The sequence below is a fragment of the Meles meles genome, chromosome 1 (assembly GCF_922984935.1).
Source record: "Meles meles chromosome 1, mMelMel3.1 paternal haplotype, whole genome shotgun sequence".
Classification (NCBI taxonomy): domain Eukaryota; kingdom Metazoa; phylum Chordata; class Mammalia; order Carnivora; family Mustelidae; genus Meles; species Meles meles.
The window spans coordinates 191024699-191052222 of NC_060066.1; the positions used below are offsets into that span (position 1 = coordinate 191024699).

At 51.9% G+C, this 27524-nt stretch overlaps 2 protein-coding genes across 2 annotated transcripts in view; one reads left to right on the forward strand and one right to left on the reverse strand.

The window, feature by feature from the left end:
* Positions 1-1412, reverse strand: part of C1H1orf94 (chromosome 1 C1orf94 homolog) — a 38003-nt gene extending 36591 nt beyond the window's left edge. The window contains exon 1 of the mRNA XM_046009422.1: positions 1084-1412. Coding sequence (XP_045865378.1) covers positions 1084-1412 — 329 coding nt within the window. The remainder of the gene's footprint in view (positions 1-1083) is intronic.
* A 13539-nt stretch (positions 1413-14951) lies between these two features.
* The window catches only part of LOC123926444 (CUB and sushi domain-containing protein 2-like), a 596474-nt gene continuing 583901 nt past the window's right edge, over positions 14952-27524 (forward strand). The window contains exon 1 of the mRNA XM_045980312.1: positions 14952-15277. Within this exon, the coding sequence (XP_045836268.1) occupies positions 15088-15277 (190 nt within the window). The 5' untranslated portion in view covers positions 14952-15087. The remainder of the gene's footprint in view (positions 15278-27524) is intronic.

Below are 27524 nucleotides of genomic sequence, written 5' to 3' on the forward strand. Positions count from 1 at the left end.
TCACAGCCAAAGTGCCTTCCACCTTCGTCTGCAGCCCAAGACAGGACAGCAGGTAATGCACACCTGAGTAGCAGTTCTGCTTCCCCTCTCTTCCTAGCTCTTTCATGGAAATCCCTGAAACCAGACACAGTGGATAATGCCTACATGGTCTCCCCACTCTAGCATCTCTGAGCTGAACTGGAGCATGTGTTGGAACAGGCGATACTTAATTATCACTTAGTCTTTAATTAGCATTTAATTATTAACACTTAATCCATCTGTAAAATGGGGACACTAATACCTGGCTCATAGGGACCCTGGGAGGAGTAATTAATGTTCGCGGCCCACTCGGAGGATGCCAGACATTGAACGGGGGCTCACCAGTGGCACTGATGACCAAGGTGCTTTACAGGCTTTTCCTAACGAGCTCTCTCCTTCCTCTTCTTGAGAATATCCATCCCCAACAATATCTGCCCAACATGAAACTCTGTGTTTCCCAGACACAGGATTTCCCATCCAGGAAAAGGCCTATTTACAGCCATCTTCCCGCACGTTAATTTTCTATTGTGCCCTCTGAATATGTCAATGCCTTCCCAGTAAATATTTTGATGTGTGCTCTTGCAGAGGCTTCCGTGGAGGCTGAATGGGACAGCTGCTCCCTGTATTAGGGAATTCCAGATGTGGTTTAAAACCACCAGACTCATCTCTTCCAATGCCTAGCCTTTGGGGGTGGGAAAGGGAAAGTATCACGGAGTTGCCCCCAGGGAAAGCCATGGGCATCTGACCCTCAGCCCAGGCCAGTGTGGGTTTTCAAGGTCCTCAGATCTACATCGGGTTGCCTATGTAAAAGGAAAAGTGTCCCCTTAGCGGACTGGAAAAGATGCAGCAGAAATACAGCCCTGGTCTGGCGCTTCACCCAGGTAACTTCAGGACCCCTCCCAACTCCCCTATAAAGATTGGACAAAGGACCAAGACAGGTGGAGGAAAAGCATACAGCCTTTACGGTTTAACCAGACTGAACAAGGGGCAAGAACATTCCCTCAGAAGGTTGGACCTCAGCTCCTCCCACTTCCCTTGATGCCAGCCACAGAGGGGGACACTCACTCTTCCTGGAAGCTGAGCCCGTTGTCTCTTGAAGTCCCAGCCACAGGGGTGGAGAGCTGTTCCTTCAAGGTCCTGGGCTGCAAGGCCTCGGGCAGGCCTTGAACTCTCTTCCAGATTTCATGGCAAGTCTTGTCTAAGCTGTCTTGGGGTGTGTCCTGGTGGATCCAGGTGTGTCTGGGGAATGGGCCCAGGGCGGAGGTGCGCTTGGCCACCAGGGTGGAGGATGAGGGGAGCCCATTCCCACTGGCCATCCTCCTCCTCTCTTTCCGGAAGCCCCTTTGTCCACCCAGGGCTCGCAGACAGGGGGACCATCCACCACGACCCCTCATCCACCAGAACGGGAGATGAGGATGGGCAGAAGCAGGTCAATTTCGTCTGGCTGTTGCTTCCGCAAGGTGACTATGTGCAGAGGCCTAGGATTTGTGTGTGAGTGGTGGACGTGTGAGTGGTGGACGGGGGACAGCTTTCTTTTGGGGAGGGGGAGCTTATTTGGATTTGTTTTTATTTGCTCTTTCCTGACTTTTGCCCCCCTCCCCCTCTCCCTTAGAAGAAAATATTTGAAAGTCAACAAAAACCAGTAGCTTAGTAACTGTGGAATCCCCCTGAGCTCAGGAACCAGGCGCCTGGGCGGGCAGAATGACATCTGGGAACAGCTGGAGGGGGAGGGCGGGCTCTCCCCACAGTCCCTGGCACTCCCCCCGTCGTGATGCGCCCTTGCGGCAACTGCGGCTCAGCCCATTCTCGCCCGCCAAGCCACGAGGATGGGCACTGTGCTAGGCGCTGTGGGGGCGGGGGCCCGCCATCAAGTTCTCAGTCAGGCCTTCCCAAGGACCCCCGCGCACTCCAAGGGCCAACGGCCCACAGAGCCCCGCCTAGCTGGTCCTCCTCCCCGCCCCCCGTCCCCCTCACCAGCGCCGCTCTGCCTCGGCGGCTGGGCAGGAAGACCCCCCCGGGAGTGTGGCCCCTAGTAGCCCGCCTGGTGCTCCCAGCAGACACCTGCCGCGACCCCGCACCCCGCTGCGCTTGGCCTGGGCGGGGGCCCCAAGCCTCAGCAGGGCTCTTGTCTCTGCGGGCCGCGCCGGGCGTGGCGTCTTGGGCAGATTTGCTTGCCTGTGGCTCCCACACCCTCCCTGTCCAGCGCCGGAATTCCTCTGTGGGTTTCAAACGCAACGGCTCAGTGCGCGGGCCGCCCTGGATTCGGTGCCCAAGGTGCCCCGGCAGGGTGGGGGTGGGGACCCGGAGGACCCTAGAGCACTTGCGCCTGTTGGAAGTCAAGGGCGTAGTGCCCCCGCTGCTCCGTGGGGAAACCTCAGCTCCTGCCAAGGCCCCCTGGCCCTGAATCGCCTGATTTTACCCCAAACTGCCATTGTATTGGGGGCTTACCTTGTAACAAGCTCTGGGCTTTCTGTGTTATATTCAAGAACAGGTTCATGTAGTTAGTACCATTGTTTATGACTATTCTGCGTTTGAGGAAACCCAGGCCCTGAGTCAGGAAGGTGTATGTCCAAGGCCCTCTAGGAAGAGGGGAGCTGTGAAACAAACCCAGCCCCCCACATCGGTCCTGATCCTGTGCTCTCAAGACATTGAGATCCACCTGTCCCTCCGGAGCTGCGTGCAGTGGGTCCGCGGGGTGGGAGTGGGGTCAGCGCTCAGGTGCAGAGAGAAGGGCTAAATAAAATGAGCAGGTTGCGGCCCAGTGGGCTCCCGCATTCACTGGATGGGCTTCGTTAAACTTGGAACTGACAGCACCCTTGCCTGTTCAGAGTCAGTCCTCATTCCTTTAGGGTTTCACCCAGAAAAGGGAGAGCCCAATGACTGGGGAGAAGATTGGATAGGAACAGACCCGAGACAGGTTGAATCCGGACGTGGCCATCTCCAAGCTGTGGGACCCCAACCACTTTTTTCTTTTTAATATTTTATTTATTTGACAGAGAGAAATCACAAGTAGGCAGAGAGGCAGGCAGAGAGAGAGGAGGAAGCAGGGTCCCCACTGAGCAGGAGCCCGATGCGATGCAGGGCTCCATCCAAAGACCCTGGGATCTTGACCTGAGCGAAAGGCAGAGGCTTTAACCCACTGAGCCACCCAGGCGCCCTCCCCCCCCCCCCCCCCACAACCACTTTTTAAACCTCTCCCATGCTCCTTCCTTCCTTCTTTCCTTCCCCAGGATCGACTGAGGACCTCCAGGTGAGTTGCTGGGCTCTGAGGAAGCACACAGGTGAAAGAGACAGCACGTTCCTTACTTTCCTGAAGCCTATATTCTAGTGCAAGGAGACAGATCACAAACTAGCAAAGCAAGTGAATAAGCACTCAATACAGATGAAACAAGGGCTCTAAGGGGACGGGGGAGGGGAATGGTGGCTGCATTAGAGGGATGTCCTGGTAGGCCTCTTTGAGGAGTTAACACAGAACATGAGACAGAAGGAGGAGAAGGAATCCTTTTCTATAAAATGGTGTTGAAAAATTCTTAAGAAAACCACATTTCCAGCACATGGTAGGCACTCAATAAATATGTCTTGGAATGAATTAATGGTATATCATTTGTAAAGAACCTGGCATACAGTAAGTGTCCAATACACAACCTTGCTCTTTAGAGAAGGCCTGAGTTCCTGGAAATGTTGACTCTCAATTTTGAAATCCAAGCTTCATTCCCCTTTGATTTTCATTATAAAATTGAAGATGTGCTCCTTTGGGGAAAATTCTGAGGACCTAGACTGAATAAAATTATAGTTAAGAATGTAGAAAACCTTTTAAGATAGTGTATTTAAAGGAGAAGTGATCATTTCTGATGAAATATTAATAGTTCTGAAAATGTCACTCAGTGTTTGTGCTGCTTGGCATTTGGTTGGCTAACACCTATGCTTAGAGCACAACGCCAACAACCCAGCACTGTCCAGGCCTCAGGATTCTGGAAACTTGGCCAGCTCACTCACTCGTGTTCTTTCTCCCCCCTTAGCAGGAGACTAGGCAACAGGGGCTAAACTGGAAAGTTTATGCAGCAGGGATACAGAATAAAGATAAGGGCATATTTCTTGGAGCACACAGCTGAGGTTTCTAGAAGATTCTGCAAAAAATGTAAGTGAAATAATTTGAAATAGTATAAAGCTATGTCCAATATGCTAGCTGCTAAACCACATGGGGCTATTTTAATTCTATTTTAACATAAATTAAGTTAAAATTTTAGTTCCTTCATTATATCAGCCACATTTCAGGTGCTCCTTGTGGCTTGTGGTTACCATTTTGGACTGCACAGAGAATATTTTCATGGTCATGAAACACATGGACTCTAGAACCAGACTACATGGATTCAAATTCTGAGTTCATGTGTTCTGGCCTTGGGATATTAGTTCTCTAGGGCTGCCATAACAAAGTACCACAGAATGGGTGGTTGAAACAATAGAAATTTATTTTTTCACAGTTCTAGGCGCTGAAAGTTCAAGATCAAGGTGTCCACAGGGTTGTTTCCTTCTGACACCTCTCTCATGGGCTCATGGATGGCTTTCTTCTCCCTGTGTCTTCATACGGTCTTCCCTCTGTGTGTCTGTCTTCATCTTAGAAGGACATCAGTCATATTGGAATAGGACCCAATCAATGATCTCATTTTACTTTAATTGCTCTTTAAAGGTTCTCTCTCTACTTACAATCATATTTGGAGGTACTTCCTGGGGGGTTAGGACTTCAACATATGGATTTGGAGGGACACCATTTAGCTCATAACACTTGGTCTCATCTGTAAAATAGAATGATAATAAAGAACAACTGCTTTGTAGAATTGTTGTAGACATACTATTACTGGGTAATTGACACATGAAAAGTCGCTAGAATGTGGGGCACGTAAGACATCTGTAAAAGTGCTATGTATTAGTTCCTTTGTTGATTACACTGAAATGTGGACTCCTGGAGTTTCTAAATAACAGCTCATGTGCTATGTAGAGGGAGGGAGGACTTTTGCTGTCCTGGGGCAATTAGTCCGTGATGGAGGGACAGACTCAAATCATCCACTAAGCCTTTCTGGGCTTTGTGCATTTTTGAGCACCTGCCATGGGCAAGATTGTACAAGGCACAGGGCGAGGAGGTGATAAAAACCTTTGGCTTAAACATTGCTACAGGTTGGGGCACCTGGGTGGCTCAGTGGGTTAAAGCCTCTGCCTTCGGCTCAGGTCATGATCCCAGGGTCCTGGGATCGAGCCCCGCATCGGGCTCTCTGCTCGGCGGGGAGCCTGCTTCCTCCTCTCTCTCTGCCTGCCTCTCTGCCTACTTGAGATCTCTGTCAAATAAATAAATAAAATCTTTAAAAAAAAAAAAAAACAAAAAAACATTGCTACAGGCAAGTGAAGGGAACGAAGCATTCCGTAAGTGCCTGGTAAACAGCAGATGTGGGGGAAACTGGACTTACTCCAGTCTTGTTCAATATATGTAGTTGGTTCCTTCAGTGCCTATGTATCTATGTGCCCAGCACGTGAAATAGTGTCTGTGGCCCCTGCATGCTTCACTTCCAGCATCGGAAAAGGGCAGGGACCAGGCCTGCCTTCGGCACCTTGAACAGTGTGTTCAATCTGTTTGGATACATTCTTCTTTTTTTTTTTTTTGAGTTCTAATAAAACTTTATTTATGAATACTAAAATGTGTCATAGATTTTCTACTATGCCACAAAATATTATTCTTATTTTGATTTTTAAAAACTTTTATTTATTTATTTATAATTAATTAATTTTTTTTCAACGTAACAGTATTCATTGTTTTTGCACGACACCCAGTGCTCCATGCAATACGTGCCCTCCCTATTACCCACCACCTGGTTCCCCCAACCTCCCACCCCCGCCCCTTCAAAACCCTCAGGTTGTCTTTCAGAATCCATAGTCTCTTATGGTTCGCCTCCCCTTCCAATTTCCCTCAACTTCCTTCTCCTCTCCATCTCCCAATGTCCTCCATGTCATTTGTTATGCTTGTTTGGACACATTCTTAAATTACCTGTTACTGCCCTTATGACGCTGGGCAGATTTTTTAACCTCTATATACCTCAGTTTGCTCATCTGGCGAAACAGGGATAATAAAATACCAACTTCATAGAGTGGTTTTGCGACACCTGAGATAACGCAGGTGCGGAGTTTAGGGCAGGGACCCAGTGAATATTAGCTATCATATTTAGGATTCTGAGGTTCTTGCTTTTTTGGAAGCAAGAAAGCCTCAGGAAGAAGCAACTGTTCCTCCCTATTCCCCAGCCCCCACTCACCTGGCTTCCATCATAGGCACTAACATGGCCAGGATGGAGCCCTCCTCCAGGTGGGCCTAGCCAGTGCTCTAGGAAGACCTTCACAGGCTGGAAAGCAGCTTCCTCTTACAGGCCTTATCCCTCATCGAACATATTTGAAACACACCCACCTCTCACCACAAATATAACTTTTTGGCTGTAAAAGAAAAATTGAAAGGATTTTTGCCATTTTGCTTTTGAAAATTTTTGGCCACGAGTAATTTCTTTAATTTACGGTCAGCTGTGATTTCTTACTGTGCTTGGTGCCTACCTGGGATGTCTTGCCCGGTGAGGAAACTCCAACCTACAGAATGTTATCAAATGTAATGAAATTTTTATGACTGCTAAATTCAACCATTAATGAAGTTGACATGATGTTACATTTTGCATTTAATTAAATATTTACTGATTTTAATGTTGCAGTTTTCTACTTTGTGTTGTGGAGCTAATAAAAACATGTTTAGGCCTCAGACTTTCTTATATGCCCCCGGAAACCCATAGAGAAACCCCCTTCATTCCCAGGCCAGTGATGCCCTAACCGGTCAGGCTACCCAGACTTGGGAGGAGCATGCATAGGGAGATCCCAGGTAAATTTCCTGAGGGACAAACCATCAGAACTGGAGGAAAAGGAGGGTGCAGCCATGTGTCACAGGAACAGGCCTTCCTGCATATTGTCCTGGCAACTGAACGCAGCCACAGAACAGCCAGCCATTTCCAGGACTTTGAAAAGGACACCAGAAAGCTCTGGAAACAACCCTGTGATTCTGGCTTCTCTCTCCTGGCAACACCGTCGGCAAGCCTCGCCATCACCCAGGGAATTTCATCTCTTATTCTTGCCCCCATTCCTTGCCCACCTGTGAGGAGATTGTTAAGAGTTGAAGCTGTGGTAGCTGATATACTTGAATTCCTGCTCTGCTACTTACTACTGATGGCTTCACACGTGCTTAACTCCTCTGGCATTTCATCTACAAAGGGGTTGAAACAAGAGGCAGGCGCAGAAGGGGAGAGGTTCATATAGGAAAATGCAAAGTTCCCAGCACAGATCCCTGATTATTGTTATTACCAGCTAGTAAAGTAAAAGTGGTAGCTTATGAGATGTCCATTTTAAGTTAGGGAAAAGGAAGGCCATAGTTGATGGGAAGAAAGAATACGACTTGGCAGTGGTGTCCCAGTAAGGTAGCAAAAAAGTCAGAATGTATTTGGCCTTTCACTTCCTGCTCTGGCTTTCCTGCCAGACTCGTTGTGACAGGTGCCCCGAGAATTTCTGGAGAGGCGGTATGTGGGATCCTTCTCAACTAGAAGCTTGGTGTTCTGCCCTTCCTTCCATAACTTCCATGCCAAGATGTTGGTCACCAGTATGCATTCACTTAAGATTTATGCTAGACAATCTGAGGTAGCTTTCAGATTAAAAAGTAAAAATTACAGCTTTGAAGAATAAAGCAAGAACTGACTTCATCTAAAGAAAACAAAGAGTTGCTACTTTCAAGCACCTGAATTGGTCAGAACGCACGGAGGTAATAAGATAATAAAACTGGGTATCCCTATTTGTCAGCTAAAGCAAAAATGGAAACACGTCGGAAGGCAGAGTTTTTATTTTCTGACAGCAGAAAATACACATCTTCATCTGTGGAGACAAAATGTTTCCTGGAAATAACCTCAAGCATGAATTTATCACGAGTCCTTGTATAAAGGACACTGAGTGACATAGTGGGACATATATTCAATTCTGTTTTCATAAAGACAGAAATGCCATTAAGTTGGTCAGTTTCTCACATCAGGGTCCTCTGAAGATATAAAGCATAACATTAAATCATAACTCAGAGAGGGCATTTCTTTAAGGAACTCAGATAATGAAGTCTAGGGGAGACACCTTTGGGTCCATTCCACAACCATTACTGAGCACCTAGTCAAACATCCATCCATCCATCCATCCATCCACCCAGCAGAGCTCTACCAAATGCTCAAGGTGTACCAGGCACTCTAAGTGGCACTGGTGAAGACTGCAAGACTGAGTTCTGAAGGACAAACAGGAGGACACCAGACACAGCAAGAGGAAGAGAGCATTCTGCATCTAGGGAACAGTACATCTAAAGGCCCAAGACAAGGGAGAGAGAAAGCAGGCCCATCTCAGGAGTATAAGGGGCTCCAAATGAGGAGAGCATGTGTGGGGGAGTGGGGGAGTAGGGAGATGAGGGCTAGAGGAGCATATAGGTGCAGGTTAGTGGAAGCCCCCGTAGAAAGAAACTAGCAGGGAGCTTGGATTTTACTCTGTAGGTCATGGGGAAATGTCCTGGGAAGGTGGGGGAGCTGTGAAATCAGGGGAGTGCTTGCAAAGTAACTGGTGGCAAAGAGGAGGCTACACTGAAAGGGGCAAAAGCAGAAATGGGGCACTTGGGATGTGGCTGTTGTAAGAAACTGGAAGGAAAGACCCTAAGACCTGGGGAATATTAAGGAGGCAGAATTTAGATTACTTGGGGGAAACAGGGAAAGCATCCAGGATGAACCCCGCAGCTTTCTGGCTCAGGAACCCGTGGACATGGAGACACCGAGCAGAGAGACAGGATGCGGTGACAGGTTACAAGCAGGGGAGTCCAGGTGTGAGCAGGATGGGGCATGGCATCCTGTAGGACATCCAGGAGGATAGGATGCCAGACCGCCCCCCCACCCCCACCCCCGCAGGCACTAGGGACATAGACCTTCAGGAGATTTCTGCCAGAGGCAACTCTCAGTCCACCAGCAGGGGGGGGACAGTGAGAAGTGGGACAATTACAGAGCCTGGAGAGTGCAGAAGTGAGATCCCCACCCCCTCCCGCCCTTCTATCAGCATCCTGGACTGCACAGCTACTGTGGAAGCCTCCGGCTACCTCCCCTCCCAGGGCTTGTCCACACTGCTTACTTCCAGGACCTGGTTGCCTCTCCCCTGCCTCTTTCCCTAGGCTGAGCCAGGAACCCTCCTCCTTTCTACCCCCTGCTATATGGAATCCTGCTTTGCTGTTTATCTCCCTCCCCTATAAACTATCAACTCCCTGAGGGCAGGGACTACTGGCAAGGTCTTATTCTTCTTTCTTTGTTCCTTATTGCTTCCGTACCCACTGCAGAGCCTGGTTTGCTGAGCAACATTTGAGACATGGACAAACAAGTGAGGAATAAGCCCATGACTACATGCAATATTCCAGAAGAATCCATGGAGGGGTGTGCAAGGGTACTGCCAGCTGCTGGGACATGTCCCAGTATTCCAGTGGCTCAATGCTGTAAAAGATCATTTCTCATACAAGAGCCTGATGCTGGTGTTTCCAGTTGGTGGTGATTTTCCTCCACACTGTGATTTGGGATCCAGGCTTCGTCCAGCTTGTGGCTCTGCAATCCCCAGGGGACACACATGCTCTGCTCCAGCCGGCAGGTGGAGGAGAAAGGATGAGAGGATTTTATGGGATCAGCCTTGAAGTGGTATCCATCACTTCTGCTTACTTTCCTTTGGCTGGGACCCTGTCTTGTAACATCACCCAATTCCAAAGAGGACTGGGACATGTAGCCACTACTCAGGGACACTTCAGCCCTTCTCAATATCTTGGGCTGCGTAATTTGGGAGGGGGTGGAGGAGAGCTTCCCCAGGGGGTGATAGGATGTCCACCAGCATCCCTGACCTCTACCCCCAGAGGCCAATAGCACCCTCCAGTTGCAGATGTTGTCAAATGTCCCCTGGGGGACAGTATTGCCCCTGATTGAGAACAGTTGCTACATTCCACGGAAGGGGAAGCAAGGGCTTCTGAGATCCAGCTAGCTGGCCAAGCTGCAAGCGAGCCCAGCAGGAGGGACAGGGGCCACCTAGGACAGGTGCCACGTAAGCTGGGCAATGGTTAGGACCATTTACTCTGTACGGTAAGAGAGGAAAGGTACTACTGTTAGAGGAGACGGTGGGAGAAAAGGCACGGAAGCATAGCTGACTGGAGCTTCCAAGTGGAGATGAGAGTCTAGGATAGCCCCTAGAGGGACAGTCTAGAGCTAGCCCCTAGAGATAGAATAGTCTAGGATAGCCCCTAGAGATCATAGCATTATGGCCTCTGACAAGCCAAGGAGAAATCTGACCTCTTTTGCCGCTGGTGGGAGTGCAGTCCCTCTCCTTGTATCACAAATAGATTTTTTGGTAAGAATTCGGGGGACCCCCCCCATTTGGTAGCCTTGGAAAAAGGGCTAACTAGGGGCCCTTCTCACTTCTCCCTCCTGGCATCTGAGGCCCACAGCCTCACTGCCCTTCGTTCTGGGTTTTTTCTTCCTCAAACCCCTGTCACCTCTTCCTGGGGAGCAGGTCTCGGTCCTGTCCACAGTGACAGCCTTGCTCTTGGGACAGACTTCTGTGTGATCTTAGGATAGCTTCTGTGATCATACTGGTGATTCACAATCCCTACCCTCTACTCAGACCCCAAGCTCCTCCTTGGAGCCTTTGCCTTTGCTCTGTGGTCCTTCTCTGCCCTCCCGCTAACCACTCCCCCCCACCCCCACACACACACTTTTGCCACCGCCCCCACCCCGTGGCTTCAGAAATATCCTGCATTTTCTTCTTGGGTCAGAATGAAAATTGCAGGGCATCAAGTCTCCAGCCCCTTCTTAAATCAGGCTGAATTCTCCAGCGCATCAGGTCGTGTTTTCTTTCTAAAACGAACTCTGATCTTATCTGGATATTAGGCTTATCTTGGCGAGTCACTATACTGCACTGGGCTTTTTTGCAACGTGATATTGTGGAGACATCTTGACCTGCGGCTGCCTACTATTCTGGGGAGAAAGGAAGGGCATGTAGGGGGCCAGCCCTGGAGGCTGGGCTGAGAGACACCCTCTCCTAGGCTACAGTGGGGTGGGCCATTATCATCTCTTGGACTCCTGCCTCTCCCTTGCTCCATGGATGTCTCTGCCTATACCCACATCTCTTCCAGCAAAGACTACTGCAGTCACTTTCCAAGTGCATTCCCTTTTTCTGCCCTTTCCTTCCCATCTGTTCCCCACAGAGAAGTCAGTGTATATGCCAGGCTGTGCCCCTTGGCTTCTACTTCCTAGAAATAAAAAATCCACCTCTCTGGGATTCAGAGCTGTCCACCTTTCTGGAGTATCTCCTGCTAAAGCTATCATGTTATGCGCAGCTCTAACAGATCTCTCTTTAAATATATATACCCACCATCATGCCTATGTTTCCTTTCCTCCCTCCACCTGCTTTCCTTTTGTGGGTAGAATTGTAGTCTCCTTCCCCAAATTCGTATGTTGAAGTCCTAACTCCCAGTATCTCCGAATGGGACTGTATTTGGAGACAGTGTTTTGAAGAGGAAATCGTTAAAATGAGATTTTGGTGGGCCCTAATCCAGTGGCTGATGTCCTTTTAAGAAGAGATGACCGGGACACAGACAGGTACAGGGGGAGACAATGTGAAGGGATAGGGAGAAGGCCATCTACAAGTCAAGGAGAGAGGATGGAGAAGGAGCCAGCCCTGTGGACACCTTGATCTCAGACATCTAGCCTCCAGAACTATGAGAAAATGAATTTCTGTGGTTTAAGCTACGCACTCTAGGGTACTTTGTTATGGCAGCCCTCGCAAACTAATACAGCTCTTACTCTCACCGTCTGTGGCTAAAATCCAAACTCTTCACCCATCCCCTTTGCCTCTGCATGATCTGGTTCTATACCTCTTCCCTCACCTGCTGGGTGTCCCCTCTTGCTCACTTGATCCAGCCCTACACCCTCTCTCCTACCCTTGTCCTTTTTCGGAGCCTTGTCCATGGCCCCTGTACCAAAAATCCCTTTCCCACCTCTTTACAGGCCTGTGCTGCTTAACTTAGATCCTGCTTTCAAGGTCACCACCTCCGAGAGGCCTGCCCAGACCACCTATTTAAGTTACGCCCCCCCCCCCCCAGTCTTTCTCAGAACACCATGAACTTTTCCTTCGTGGTGTCCTTAATTAGTAACGCCATCTAAATTTATCTATTACCTACTTGCACCAAGCCAGGAACTGTTCACCTGGGTGGATATTCATTATCTAGTACACTGTCCATTGTGTAATGATGCTCACTAAATATTTGTTGAGTAAATCTTCATCTTGCCAAAATCTCTATCCAGGCCTCAGGGCCCAGCCAAAATCCTACTTCCCTCCTTAAATGAGGAGACTTTCATTCCCCCAAGTCCAAGACAAGCTTAGTCTTGATTTGTCTCTGTAACAGGTCCCTTGTGGCATGGTGATCACCATCGCCCGACTGTCGGGGTTGTGTGTGGGGTGCCCACCTCTGCCCCACATTTTTCCAAGCTGGCCTGCACACTGTGGATCTCTGCATTGCCCACAGCACAGGCTGGCACATGGCCCAGAGCCCAGGGGGCCGCAGTAAATGTATGTGGACCCAAATAGATCAGAGAGAGGGATGAATGGTGGAGGAAGTAACTGGGCCATTTATAGGGATGAAAAGTATGCCCCTGCCCTCCACATCCCCCAAAGAGAAGGATAACAAACATTCCTATTGCCAGGGAAGGTTTAGGGGGGCAAACCTCAGCTGTGGGTTGCAGCCACAGAGCAAAGTTCTGGGGCTAAGAGGGGGCTCGGGGCAGTCCACTGGCCTGGAGCCCCAGAATTATAGAGCAGCCCAGACTCTTCTGCCCAGCTGTGGGCTACTGGGGAGGGCTGGGCATCTGCCAGCTCTTCTCTGGAGGGGAACCCAGGAGGCAGGAGAGGGGGAAGGCCCAAGCTTAGAAGCCAGGAGCCCACCCCAGGGAAGGCCCCAGCCAAGAGCCCCCCAAGGCTGCCATCCACTCATGGCACAACCAGTCCCTCCCTCCTCCCCAGGGCTGGTGGGAAGGCCCAGGCCAGTCTTGGCGGGCTGAGCTCTCTCTTTCAGGGGCTGGGCTTGGACAATGGGAAGCGAAAAGCCCCCTCTCCACTGCCCTGGGGACATAAAGCAGGCCTTTCACTGCGGAGTTCTGGCTGCTTCAGTTGGTTCTTGGCACCAGGCAAGAGGGCGTCAGGAGGGGCGAGAAAACAAGTGTGTTGGGGGTGGGCTTGGGCCGGCGATTCGGAAGATGCTAGCCGGCCCTGGGCCACCGGGCAGGCTCCCCAGCTGTGGGATGAGCTCATGCAGGGAAACCGGAACAACTTGGGGTGGGGGTGGGGGATGGGCATCAAGGAAGCTGGGAGATAGTGGCTCTGGGGAGCAAGTTTTTCGTGGGGAGTAAGGACAAGCATCCACTCCTCCAGCCCTGCGCATCACCCTCCCCATTTGAGATTGGCAATCCCGTAACCCTTTTCAGGCTGTTTCCCGGAAATTCCCAGGCCCAGCCTATAGCCGGCCACTGGCCAGGGGACTCGCAGATACCGGAGCTCAGGCTCGGCCAAACCCCCTAAGCCCGGAGCTCAGCCTCTCTCTTGTGCTTCAGGCAAAGGGGGTGGGGTGCTCACCGACTAGACTAGCGTCTCTCTGCTGGAAGCGCCAGCGGGGACCTTCGCCACCCCCAGACTTGCCCCTCCCGGTCCCCCCTCCGCCCCCCGCCCCCCACCCCCGCAGTGGCTCTTCCTTCTCGCCCAGAGTTTGGCATAGACAACGAAGGAGCCATCGTGACTGACAGGGGAGCCTAGGGAAGATGAGACTGAGACAGCGACCGACTGGGGGTGGGGGATGGGGTGGGACCCGATGCTGGGTCTTTGGGGGCAGCTGGCAGCGGCGACGGGGTAGAGGTGGGGAGCAGCTCACCCCACTGGGAAAAATTCGCCCGTTTGGGGGCCGTGGCTGGGAGGGGGAGGGGAGAAGCAGGGTCCAGTTTTTTAATTTTGAGGATACATTGTACAAGTAACTCTTGCATCGTCCTTCCACCAACCTCATCTGCCCCACGCACTTCCCCCCCAGCCCCCCACCCCTCCACCCGAGCGCATACAGGCACTCCTCCCTCCATCCTGATTTTGTCTTAGGGTAGGGGTAGGACCGCCCCAGCCAAATAACCTGTCGCCCCCACCCTCGCCCAATTCTTAACCCCGGGTGTGAGCGCACACACCCTTCTCCTGGGATGGGGTAGGAGGCTATCGCGAATGGGCCTCCTAAATAAACATCGGCCCCGACCCCCAGATTGCAAGTTCAAAGCCACCACCCATGATCAGCTCTTAAGAGCCCTGACTTGGGGAACCGCGTCCTTCTTTGGTTACCTTTTCCCAGACAGTATTCCAGTTTCCAAACGTGGAAGAGGCGTGTGTGTGTGTGTGTGTGTGTGTCCGCGTGTGTGTCGCTATCACTGTGTGTATGTGTGCGCGTGTGTATGGGGGGGTTGTATTCATGGGTGATCTTATAAATGGAAACGAGAAGACTGAACTTAAAAGAAACTGGTCAATTGTAAAACAAACAGGAATAAACAACCCTTTAGATGTAATTTGGGGTTTATCTGGAGGTGGAGGTGGCGCGGAAGAGGAACCCCCACCCTCCAATATTTTTTCCTTTGCTACGCCTCCACCCCCAGCATTTGGAGCGGCGGAGAAGCGGCTCCGGAGTGATTAATCCGGGGATAATTCACCCCCCCGCCCCCCGGCGCGAACCCCGCGAAGCGGGATTGGAGCGAGTCATTTCCGAGAGCGCAGCGCGCCTCTCCCCGGCCGGGCGGACACTTGGTTCATTCCAGCCGCAGAAGCTCAGGGCTCCCGCGTACCGGGATTTTTTTCCGAGCAGAAAAAAGCTCCAGAGCTCTCCTGACCTCCTTTCTCCTCGGCGGTGAGCGGAGCCTCTCCCTCGGCGCTGCCGGCCGCGCCATGCCGCGCTCGCGGGGACGGGAGCAGGGACGCTGCGGCTGCCCCGCGGGGAGGGCTCGCGGCGAAGCCGGGATTTCGGCGCTCGTTTCGGGCGCCGGGAGCCGCTGGGGCCGCCCGCCGCCGCAGCCGACGCCGCCGCCGCTGCTGCTGCTGCTGGGCTGGGGGCTGCTCGGCGCCTCGGCCGCCGCGGGTAAGTCCGGTCGCCGCGGCCGCCGCGCGCCCCACCCGAGCCCCGCGCCCACCCCTCTCTGGAAGCGTCCCTGTCCCTTTCCCCGCTCTCTCCCTTAACCTTCCCCACTCCCAGTCGCCCACCCTCCTGCTCAGCCTCGCTTCAGTCGATCCCCCATTCTCCTCCCACCGTCAGCCGCGTCCTCACCTCCACCCTCACCCTCCTTGCTGCCCTCAACCCCAGCCGCAACTTGGCCGGTTTCGGCCGGCGTGGGGGAGCCTGGGAGACAGACATCCCCGCCCGGGGCTGGGGGGCACCCGGATTCAGTTTCAGTGGATTCAGTTGCTCCAGCCTCCCAGCCCCCAGGTGCCAGGCTTTCCCCCGATAAACTTTCCTGGAGCCCTACCCCCACCGCCGCCTCCCGATTCCGGTTGGCACAGGGGTCCTGGGGGCTGGAAAGGAATGGCGCGCCCCCTCGCCGTTTCCGCGTCTGCAGGGTCTGCCCTTCCTGCCCCCGCCCATTTTCTCGTGAATGAAGCCCGCGCCCCAGCCAGAGCCGTCTCGAGACTGCGGCCACCACCCCCTCCCCAAGTGTCCCCCTCCCTCCGGCGCTCGGGGCTGGGGGCGGGGGGGCGGTGAGGTGGGCGCGCGCCCAGGGCCGGGGTCCCGCGCACGCCTTGCGGGAAGACTCAGGTGGGGGCTGGAGGGTGCTGAGCCACAGGGAGGCGGGGGCGGGGGTTGTGCCCGGGGGCGGGGGAGGGAGTGTCGCCGCCAGGTTCCGCGCCGCCACATTCCCCTCGGTTCCCACTCCGCGCCAAAGTGCCCTTTCCCGCTCCCTGCTGCAGCCGAGCGGCGGGGCTGCGGCTGCGGCGGCGCGGGCGGCAGGACCTGCTCCCGGCGACCGAGTCAGGGAGGGGGGCAGACCAGGCTGGTGCGACGAATCCCGGAACTTCGCGGGTGTCTGGCTGCAGCTTGCGGTCCCGGGAAGGCTCGCGGACCTTCGGGAGAACCCAGTCCCCAGTGGGGACCAGTGGCCCCGACTGGTGCCCTTCCACTTTATCTCTTGGACCGCTCTGAGGCTCAGCGCTAGCCACAGCCTAGAAAGTTCCGCGTGCCCGGGTGGGGACGGGTCCAACGGGCGACGCCTGGGGCCGGATTTTCATTTACCCGGGAGGCTGACACTTACTGGGGGAGAAAACCCCTAACACCTGCTGCCTAGGCCAGGACTTGGGCACCTCCGGCCTGGATACGTGAGGTTTTTTTGTTTGTTTGTTTTTTTAAACCACCGATTGAACCTTAGAAGGCTTGGCCTCCGCCACTCCAGCATCCCGTGCTCCCTTCTTGGAAAGTGCGCCCCTTCCCTGGCAAGCTTTGCGGCCTGCTCTGGGCTCTAGCGTCTTGTGAACCCGAACCTGCAGACGGTCGCCAGCCCCTTAGCCGGGAATGTTAAGGTAGCTGTTCTGGGAAGGCGCCCCGAGCTTCGGCTTACCCATCCCGACTTGACCGTACTTTCTTGGTTTTCCTAGGAGTCATAGCTGCCGACACCCAGAGAGGGGCGCCCGCGGTGCGCTCGCCTAGGAGCTCTGGCCACGCGCACACCCACACCCACTGGGTGGCTGCGCTGTTCCCGAGGATGGCGATGCCGCTGGTCTCCCAGACCTGCCACATGGGCGGCAGGGGGAACCGCTGCTCGGGGCTGGGACTGTCAGGGCTCTCCGATGTTTGTCCAGGTGTGGCTTCGCAGACTTAGATTGGCCCCGAGGCCTTGGAACTGTTTTTATGGCTAGATCCGTCCCTGCCCCCTGGGCATGTCATGCCCCTGGGGAAAGAAAAAGGCCTTCTCCCCGGAGCTTGCACAGTGCTGGGCGGTGCTGGAATCCTGCCTTGTAGATCCACTGGCTTCCAGCTCTTTGGTCAGCAGAGCAGTTGGCGGTGGTGATGGCTTGGAGGGGGAGGCATTTGCTCTCTGGCCAGTGACTCTGGCTTCCAGTGCTTCCAGTATATTTCTTTCTAAACCTTTCCCGCATTCAGATATGCTGTTTGGCCTTGCCAGCAGCAGAGGTTTGGAAATGGACTTGGTGACGGATGATCGCAGACTTTGGCAGTTTCAAGGGGGAAGAACATTCATTTTGTGTTCTCTGTACACTGTTGACTTTGAAAGACGCTCAGGACTGAACTGTCTCCCTGCTTGGACCCGTGAGGACTGAATACAGTGAGGATAAGGATTTGAGAAGGGGGAGCCTCCTCACTCACCTTTGCCTTAGACCCTCAACCCTTCTGTTAGGGTCAGGCCCGTCTCACACTCCCCCTGGCTCTGGCCTCCAGAGAGACCTCCCATCACTTACCTTCTCTGTTAATTCCGGCTCAGTCTGTCTCCCTTGGCCTGCGAGCTGCTTGCTCTATAACCTAAAACAAGCTAACCAGACTTCTTGGCCCTGTTGACTTTCTTGCTACCATCCCTTTGTCTTTACAAGTGTCTTCAAAGGGGTCTTCAAATCACTTTCTTGGCTACTGTTCACTGTCTGCAATCTGCCTTCTGTCCCTGGGATTAGAAGTCTCCAGGAGAGATCTCCAAGGACTACTCTGATTGTCACGTCCATTGCAATGTACTTTAACTATGTGTTTGTCTTCCTTTACCTCTCTGTGGCTTTGAACACTTTGGGTTACTCCTTTTTAAACATTTCTTCCTTGGGCTTCTGGAATACTGTGCTATGCGGATTCTCTCCTACCTCTTGGCTGTTCTTCGCAGTGTCTCGTGGTAGCACTTCTTCCCCTCCTGTAAGCATTTCCTATAGCCTTCTATTCCTTGTGCCTTTCCTCACTTCCTTTCCGCACTTTGAAGGTGAGCTCAACCCAGTCCAGCCCTTCCACCACCACACTCTGAAGCTTCCAGATGTCTCCTGCCAAGATGCTTCTCCTGATGTATCTTTTGGTATCCTAGCCCATGGAAACTTTGGGCCTAGACAGCCCATGTATCCAGCTGAATCTTGGATAGCTTCACCTAGATGTTTCACTTCTAGAGCAAATTCATTAGCTCCTTTCCTGAACCTCCAGGATTCCCTGTGTAGGCTGGTTCTTCCCAGTTACCCAACCCTGAAACCTTAATGTCATCTTCAACTCCTTCCCTATCAGGTGGCCACCGAGTGCCTACCTTCAATTTTGACTAACCCTCGCTACTTTTCTCTGGATTCAGAGGCTCTGAGCATTGACAAGGCTGTTGTGTCTCCTATATCCTTACTAAGTAATTCAAAATAAAAGCAACATTGAACTGTGAGTTTAAGGAATTCCACCAAAGTTCTGATTTTCCCTGTGCTAACCACTTCATTGCCTTTTTAAAAAACTCAAATACCAAATTATTATTATTTTTTTAATTCTGTTTTGCTTATTCCCTAAGTGCTTGTTGTCAGAGGTGTCTTGGGGACTGGAGCACTGACCATACCCAGTGTTTGATTATAATACTAATTAAGTTGTCCTCAAAGTATTTGTTTGTCTCACATATTGAACTGTGAGTTTCCCGAAGATAGGGATAGTACTTTTTTCTCTTGGTATCCCCAGCACCCACCTCAGGACTTTGCATAAAATTAGTGCCTGATAAATGGTTGTTAAATCAGCAGATGGTTTTGAAACTTTTTTTTTTTAACCCTTGGATGGTCTTCTAGGGACTGATAAAGCTAAATCAAGAATTTTAGCAGCCAGGACAGCCAGAGATGACAATGACGCCTGGTCCCCTGTTGCTTTCCCCCCCAGAACTAAATGTCGCAAATTGGTAAGATAGTTCCTTAGATTTCAGAACCGATGCACAAGCCCTTAGCTATCATTGTCCCCACTCCCCCAAAGGAAAGATACTCAACCACTCAGTTACCAGTGTATGGATTTGAATTTTCATTTGCCATGGACCTGCAAGTTTTTGGCTTTCAAGAAAGAAGCTGACTGTAGCAGGTAATGTTGAGCACATCTGTGGCTGGGGGGAGGGTGGCTTTGTTGAAGGTGAGGCTAGGAGCCTGTGCAATGGGACTGGAGAATGAGATGGCGGGCTCTCCCACTACAGGGTTTGGGTTGGTCCACAAGAGTCCAGCAGATGGCTTCGGCGGCGCCACCTGGATGCAGGTGTGTGACCTGCCCCTGCCTCACCATCGTTTTTATGCCAGCAGGACTAAAGGCCTCTGATTTGCCTGCAGAGCCAGATGGTCCTTGTAGAGAACTGGTCGACCTCTCCAAGGCTCAGGGTCCCACTTGGAAAAGCGGCATGCCATTCCTGTGTTGTGGGAAACACTAGAAGTCAGAGATGCACCAGACCCAACACGTACCTACCTCATCCAGAGTGCCCATTTAGTGCAAGCTGGAGCTGAAGTGGGGACCCTGAAGGCAGAAGACTCAGCGAGGAAGTGTGTGAACCCTCAGCATGGCCTCAGCATCCCCCAGGTGCCCCGAGATACCCAGAGGAATAACACTAATGGCTGGTGGTCCCTGAGTCCCCATCATGAGCTGGCCCCATCCCAACCACTTGGTCAGATGAACTCAAGCCTCACAGCAACCTGGTGAGGCCAGCAATCTTATTATCCCCACTTTGTATGGCAAGAAATAGGTTCAGAAAACCACATAACCACACAACAATCAATGGCCAAGCTAGGACTTGAAGCCAGTTTGCCCAACTCCAGATCCTTTACTCATAACCACACTGTTGTCCAACTTCTAAGGGGTCCAGGCTGGCGCCATTCCCCTGGAATCCTTCTACCCAGGCTGCCTGCCTCTGCCCTGCTTTTCCCCCAGGGCTGCTTCCCCCCAAGTGCTGCTGGGCTGCCGTTGGCACTTGAGGCTTGGACTCCAGGCTTTCAGCCCCTCAGGCAGCCATGGTCCATCCGTGTCCACCACAGCTACTGTGACTGCACAGGCATCCTTGGTCTGCTGCTCCCAAACCCCCATCTTGACTGAGACCTCCAGTGGCCTCTCAGCCCCCAAGCTCCCCCTGCTATAAAGCTCTGCAGGACATATTGGAATGTCTTGGTTAGTGAGGTGGTACCTGTCCGTAATCCTTAAAGGCCCATGCACCCAGGCAGGCCTGTGTAGCCCAAACCCCAGCCCCCAGCAGACACCCGAAGAGCTCCTGTCCAGAGGATGAAAGGTAGGTTCTCTGGAACCCAAGTCCTCCTTACCCTCACACTGCCCTCTTGGACATTCCCAAGGCAAGGGGTTTGGAGGAGTGGGAAGGGGCAAAGAAGCGCCCTCAAGTGGGAGGTGGTCCAGGCCCTTCCGGGGAGCACCCAGATAGTAGCTTTCCTTTGGGGAGTCTGGTTAAATGCTTTGTAGACATTACTATTCAATTCGCATAACCATCCAGGCACTTTATCCTATTTGAAGAGACGAAGGCTCACAAATTAAGCATTTTGGCCAAGGTTTTAGAGGAGAGAGGTAAAGGAGGCAGGATCAGCCCCCAGGGCTACTTGACTCCAGGGGCTGCTCGCTTAATTCCTGGAAAGCAGTTGTCATGGTGCTGGACACCCTGTTAGCATCCAGTGCCTGCTAGATGCTGTCCCCCCAGCCACCACTGCCCCTTGCCCGTGCTGCTGCTACTGCCTACTTGCTTCGGGCACCAGCCTCGCAGAATTGGGAGGGAAACAGGTCTAACCTCTGTTAGGTGGGCTTGGGGTCTGAGAGCCCACTGGAGGTCTCAGGTGTCTGACACGTGCCCCTCTGACATGCTGCTTGATGCACCACAAGAACCTTTTCTCTTTGTTCCTCCCGCTGAAAGGACACCTTTAAGAACCTGGCCAACTCACCCAACCCCATCAACGCTGGTCCCGCCTCTTCCTAGAAAGGTCATGGGGGAGGGTCCTCAAGTTCCTCCTAGAAGTTGGACAATGTCCCTGATATTGTGCTGGGGTTTCAGTCTTTGAGGGTAGGAGATGGTCTCCCAACCCTTCCTCTCTGCCTGCCGCAGAGAACTTCCACAACAGGGCTACATGTGGGTGAACTTGAAACTGAAGGATTATTGCAGAGTTCTCTACCTCAAAGAGACACTGTGTCTTTGTGGCTTCACTGGCTTTGAACAGAGCTTGGCTCTCCCTTGGACCCACAGAAGGCAAAGGGTAGGCTATGCAATGTGGGGTTTTCTCAACTTGAAAATGATAGTGACGTTCTTAGAGCTCTCTCCTGACTCTTGTAAGCTAAGAGAGACAAAGAAACTCAATTTGTTTTCTTTTTGGACTCCCGAGAGCCCAGTTCCCGGGATTATCTTTTCATACCTCTTCTTTAAAGATGAGATTTTGTCTTTTATTTTTTTTCCCCCTCCTCTCCCACCCCAATACACATTTAGCTGTTAGATGTTTGGGGGAGGGTGAGACCTTTTGACTTTCTCACGTAGCTTCCTGTAACACAAAGAACAGTCTCGTCTCTGTATATGATCATAGATGAGAGCTTTGACAAAGCAGGGCGTGGGAGGGGAAGGAACATAATGGAATATCATGGCTTGGAATTGGAGAAATAGGATAATTTGAGATGGACTGAGATCAAGTAGGAAGGAGTGAGTTAGGGTAGGCTCAAGAGCCGCGGGGAGGTGTTGGGATGGGATAGAATGAGTTGGGGTAGGTTGGGATGGGTGGTGGAGTGGAAAAGAATAGGGTTGAGTGAAATACAATGGTCTGGGGTGGTATTGAGAGGGTGGGAGGTAGAGCAATCAGGTGATTGACTGGGTACCCTATTGGGCCGGATAGGAATGGGTCAGTAAGGATTGGGGTGGAACGGGATAGGATGGGATGGATAGAGTTTGGGTGGGGTGGAATGAGACAAATTGGGATATGGTGGAATGGAGGTGAATGTGTCCTGGTGGGATGGGGTGAGATGGGGATGAGTCAGGCTATATTGGGACAGCTTGAATTGGGTGGTTGGGATGGGATACTGGGAGATGTGAGGTTTATAGGCAATTGAGTGGGCTCTGTAAAGAAATGGAAATGAGTGAGGGCACCAGAAACAACCTGCTTCCCATGTTTTTAGCATCTTCTTCTTCCTCCCCAGAGCTCCTCAGGTTTTTGGTTACCAGAACTGTGAAATCTCCAGCAGATGGGAAGTCCACATCAGCCCTGCTTCCACTCGGGCATGCATCCTAAAATACTGGAGGCTCCAATCTCCTTCTGTCAGAGGTCATTCTTCAGGGAGGAATCGGGAGTCCTGTGTGGCCACCACCATGAGCCCTGTCAGAGAACTATGCCAGAAACATGACAGGAAACCCCCATGCAGCCCAGCGCCAGACAAGGGCACCGTGTCCTCCCTAAACTCGTGGGGTTATGTACCCATAGCAAGCCATCTTTTCAGTGGTGGAGGGCTTCACTGCAGTGGCACTCCTCTCTTGGGGGATCTCCCCACTGGCAACTGCCTTTGCTTTCTATCTACTTGTTTCTGTAAAATGTCAGAACGTTTTAAACGGAATTGATCTCTATGAGGATGTCCATCCTATCCTTGAAAGTCATCATCATAAGGAGCTTTTGTGATGCGAGGAATAAGGAGTATGTGGTTCAATTATTGACAGCGCCAAGATAACTCTCAGAAATTTATTTGAGAATCTCCCATGTGATCTGGAACAGAACATAAGGGCTGGTATTGAGGCCCAAATAGCCTTCCTTTCTGCCAGTTTCTAATTTATTCTCAGTTAAGTGCAGTTATAATCCCCAAACCTCAAAAAAAAAAAAAAAAAAAGGTGTGTCCGTCTTCTGAGTTTTCAGATCAGAAATCGCCTAAGTTCCGTTATGAAGTAGACACATTTATTTATTGAATGGAAGCGAACTAGTGTGATGGTTTCAAGTTTAAAGGGAGAGAGCAGAGACTTTGAAATTTAGATCATCTGAGGGACGCGTCCCTGTGAGAGAACGCCCTGGTGTTTCATTCGGGCTCTTCTAGGAAGAACAGGTGTAGGAGGGTGGACTCAGCCCGGGGAGGGAACTTTGTCTGCTGGTTGCCGCCCTTCTCTCGCCTACCACCTGCTGACCCTCATTGCCTCCTCCCTCGCTGTTTCCGGGGAGGGGGTTGAGTATGGAGAGAGGCGGAGAGACTGAGTGAGACTTGTGTGGGTTTCTGGCACGTTCCTTGGCAAGAAGAAGGAGGTGAGAGTGTGCTGATTCATTTTCAATCCCCTTGAAAGAGTTCCTAGCATGAAAACAGCCACTTTTGGCATGGCATCCCCTCTTCCTGGGGACACCTGTGGCCCTGCCCTCCTGGCCCTTGTCATCTGGGTAGCTGCGGGAGGGCTGACCCATGGCAGATCCGAGGCTGGGAGGGAGGTAGTCTCCTGTGTTTGATATCTGCCTTGAAATTTGGTGTTAGGGTCAGGACACTAGTATTCTGCCTCAATCATGCCTTCACAACTTTTGTGACCATGACTTCATCTTTGCAGGCCTCTATTTCCTCACCTGTAGAATGAGGATAGTGTTACTCACTGTGTCTGTGTGATCTTGGACTCGGAAGCTCTTTAATGAACCAAACTAAAAGGATCTGGGATATGACAGCCACTAGACTAAGCACCATCCAGTGGGAGATCCCGCCTGGTGGCCAGGCTGGCTTGGCGTGGCTTGGCTTTCCAGGGATTCAGAACCCCTTCCCTCTGCAGACCACCTGCCTCATAGGGGGAGCGAGTAAAGAAGGGCGGTCTTCCTGGGCTTCCTGGCCCTGTTCCCTTTTTAGCTCTCCAACAGCCTGTGTGGTTGATCAGGGGAACTTGGAATGGAGGGGACAAGTACTTGCCCATCAGACATAGGGTTCGGCCTTCTCCATATCGAGGTCATCCAGCCGCCCTGGGGCAGCATCACCGTGCATTCCATGGGAGGGGGGTGATTGCCCAGGTTTCTCCTTCACTAACACATTCATCCAGGGGACAAAATTCTGCACTGAGGCCTTTTAACTCAAGCAAGATGAACATTCCTTATGTTCTAGGGCCACAGGACTCACATCTCTTATGATATTGTGTTCCCAGGAATGTGGAAAGAGGAAAATATTACAGAGAGTTTTCCTGAGTCACGTGGAAGGCACAGGTGTTTTTTATTTTGTGCCTTTTTGTTTGTTTTGAGCTCAGGTGCATGACATTGAATTCATCCCACCCTCAGACCATAATGCTTTAGTTCATCTGTCAATACAAGGTTCCTGTCTTGTTTTATTTTAAATGTTTTCCTCCCTTTATCTTCAATCCCAAGGCACTACTGCATTCCTATATCTGTACCCACTCTGATATATTTGATAGATGTCTTGAAATAGGTATGGATCCTTGTAATATACGTAGGATTGTTTTGTGTGTGATGTGTTTTTAATTTACATAGATAGTGGTGAGCTACACGTTTCATGCAGTTTCTTATTTTACCCAACACTATATTTTAAATATCTAGCCTTGCTTCTGTGTTTGTCTGGTTTGTGGCTTCTAATTGCTGTGTTACATTATGAGCTCTGCATCACATTCCGAGTATGCCTTTCACCTGAGAATAGACCCCTGGCTTGGCTGTAGCTCCCAGCCACGCATGAAATTCAGAAGAACATCCTCATTCATGCTTTCTTGGGACCCTGTGTGAGACTACTGGGGGCTGTATAAATGGGGAATTGGGATCCTTGAGTTAATATGTTAATTTCCTATGTTCCGCTGGAGTGTTTTCCAGGAAGGCTCAGCCAGGGCTCATTTCCACGAGGAGTGCACAAGAGTTTCTGTCTCCCCATATCATCACTAATACCTGATATTATCCATCTTTCTAATTTCGGCTGTTCTGGTGAATTTAAAGTGTCATCTCATTGTTTTAACTAGCATTTCTCTGATTACTAGTATGTTCAAATATCTCTTATATGCTTGTTAGTGGTTTGAGCTTCCCCTTTTGCAAATTGTCTATTCATGTTCCTTGTGTGCTTTTCAACCGGGCTTCCTGTCTAATTTTGGAAAATTTTCGGTCGATTCGCAGAAGTTCTTTCTACAGGCCAGGTATTACCCTCTGTCAGTATTAGAGGTTACACATAACTTCACCCAACCTTTCATCTGTCTTTTTGGTTTATGGCATTTTTCTCTGGACAGCAACACTTCATTTTATGTGGTCAGATCTCTCCGTGTTCTGTGAAAGGCAGAAGTGGAGTCATGTGGGGCAGCTGAGGAGCTGGGGGCAGGGCAGGGTCCCAGGCCCACCTGGCTCTACCCTCTCGCAGGCCTGGCTCTCTGTGTGGAGGGCTTTGAGGATTTCCAGACTTCCGATCCATACGGGGCTCCTAAATCTTGCAAAAGGTCTCTCTTCTGGCTCAAGGCCCTGTGTTTTCTGAAGTTGCCAGCTAAAGTAGAAATTAATGACTTGATGGGTACCACACTTGGAGAATGTGAGGGACCACTCAGTCCTTCAGCAAGGCATGTAGGGAGGGTCTGTGCTGTGCCCGAGCTCTCAGACACACTGGGGACATAGACAAGTCTGACACACGTGTTCATGGCCACCTGATTCACAGTTTCCAAAAGGTGGGAACAACTGAAGTGTCCATCAGCTGGTGAGTGGCTAAACCAGACGTGGTCTCTACCTACACCGGGGACTACTATTTAACTTTGAAAAGGAAGGAAATTGTACAGGCTACAACGTAGAGGATCCGGGGAGACATTCTGCTAAGTGAGAAAAGCCAGTCACAAAAGGACCAATACCGTATGATTCTGCTTGGATGAGGAAGCTAGTGCAGTCCAATCCATAGGGACAGAAAGTAGAAGGAGGGTGTGGGCGGTAGGGAGGGTAGGGCAGGGGGAGAGGGGAACGGAGAGTTAGTGTTGAGCGGATGTGGAGTTTCAGTTTTGCAAAACAACAAGAGTTCTGGAGACGGAGTGTGGGGACAGTTGCCGAAGGACATGGACTTACTGAACTGTACCCCTAAAACTGGTTAACGTAGTCAATGGATGTTACGTGACTTTTGCCATAATTAGAAAAACAGTCTCAGAGGTTCTGGGAAGGCTCCTGGAGCAAGGTGGGCTCTGGCTGAGGTGTGCAGGAGAGGTAGGAAAGGGCAGATGAAGAGGGCCCGTGGGGGAGGCATGCCCACTCTGGAAACGCACCCTCACAAGCCCTTGGTCAGTGGAAGCAAGGTGTGCGGAGGGTCTAGAAGTTCTGCGTGACCTGCGGATGTGCTAACACAGGAACCTCGAGGAGGAGTGTGCAGGGTCAGAGCCGGGCTGCAGTCCGGCTGATTGGGTTGGAGGGTACAGACCTCTGCGAGGAGGAGGGGTCGGTGGGGCGTGGGCGCTATGGCAAAGGCGGGTCTGGCGAGGTGCTTGGGGTGCCATGGGGGACAGGGGGCTGGGAGGGGGTGCAGGGATCCTTTCCCTTCTGTGTGTCCCCCACCCCGCTCCCCACCTTCCCAGAGGGCGTAAGCACCCGACAGAAGTGCCAGGAGTCCACGAGCCCCACTCCATAAATTGTGGGCTGTAAATCACCATGCCGTTAATCCTCCCTCAGTGAGAACAGCACCACACTTTCCTCCCGAAAGACTAAAAATAGGAAGTGTACCTACTCAGGGATGACTCAGCAGACCGTCTGGCGGGGGGACCCGTGGTCTTCCTCCCCAGCCAGTCACATGTGCCCCTCACCATGTTGCTCCGTGGCCTCCTTCTCTTCCATCTCTGTGGCTTGTCTCCCTCGCCTTTCCTTTTCAGCTCCCTCCTTTCCCCAGCCCTGTGACCTCCCTGGCATTGTCATCATCATCCTCCTCCTCTGGGTCTCATCTTCAGTTGGACCCTCTTCCTGACCTTTGATCTCTTTGTCATCACCCACACCTGACCTGGGACCCTCCAGGTCCCTGGTCTTACCTTTAGCCGGGTTTCAGCCCAGCAGCTCTGTCAACAAGGAGGGTGTTTAAGGCCCTTGGCACTCTGCACAGAGCCAGTCGGCCGCCTGCTGTGGCCCTGGGTGGGGGCGTCATGCCTGTCAATACTACTTCAAAGCCCCTTGGCCTTCGGCCAAGGACAGTTATAAACTCCCAGATACCCAGGGAACTCCAAGAGAACAGTGGAGGCGGGGAGGGGGTAGGGCAGGCTCCCCAGGGCAGCAAGCAGGCCCTCCAGGTCTGAACATAGATCCCTGGGATGCTGGGGATGCCCTCTAGGAGGTCTAGGACCAGGGTCGAGTGGCTTGCACAAAGGCTGCCAGCTGCCAGAGGCACATGGGCTTGTGGTCTGCCTTCCCCTCCAGCCGTACCACTGTCTCCATCCTGGAAGCCGGGAGCTGTCCTTTAGGGAACACTCAGGCCCCTGGCTGAGAGCTGTATTTTCCTCTCCTTAAGCCCGGCG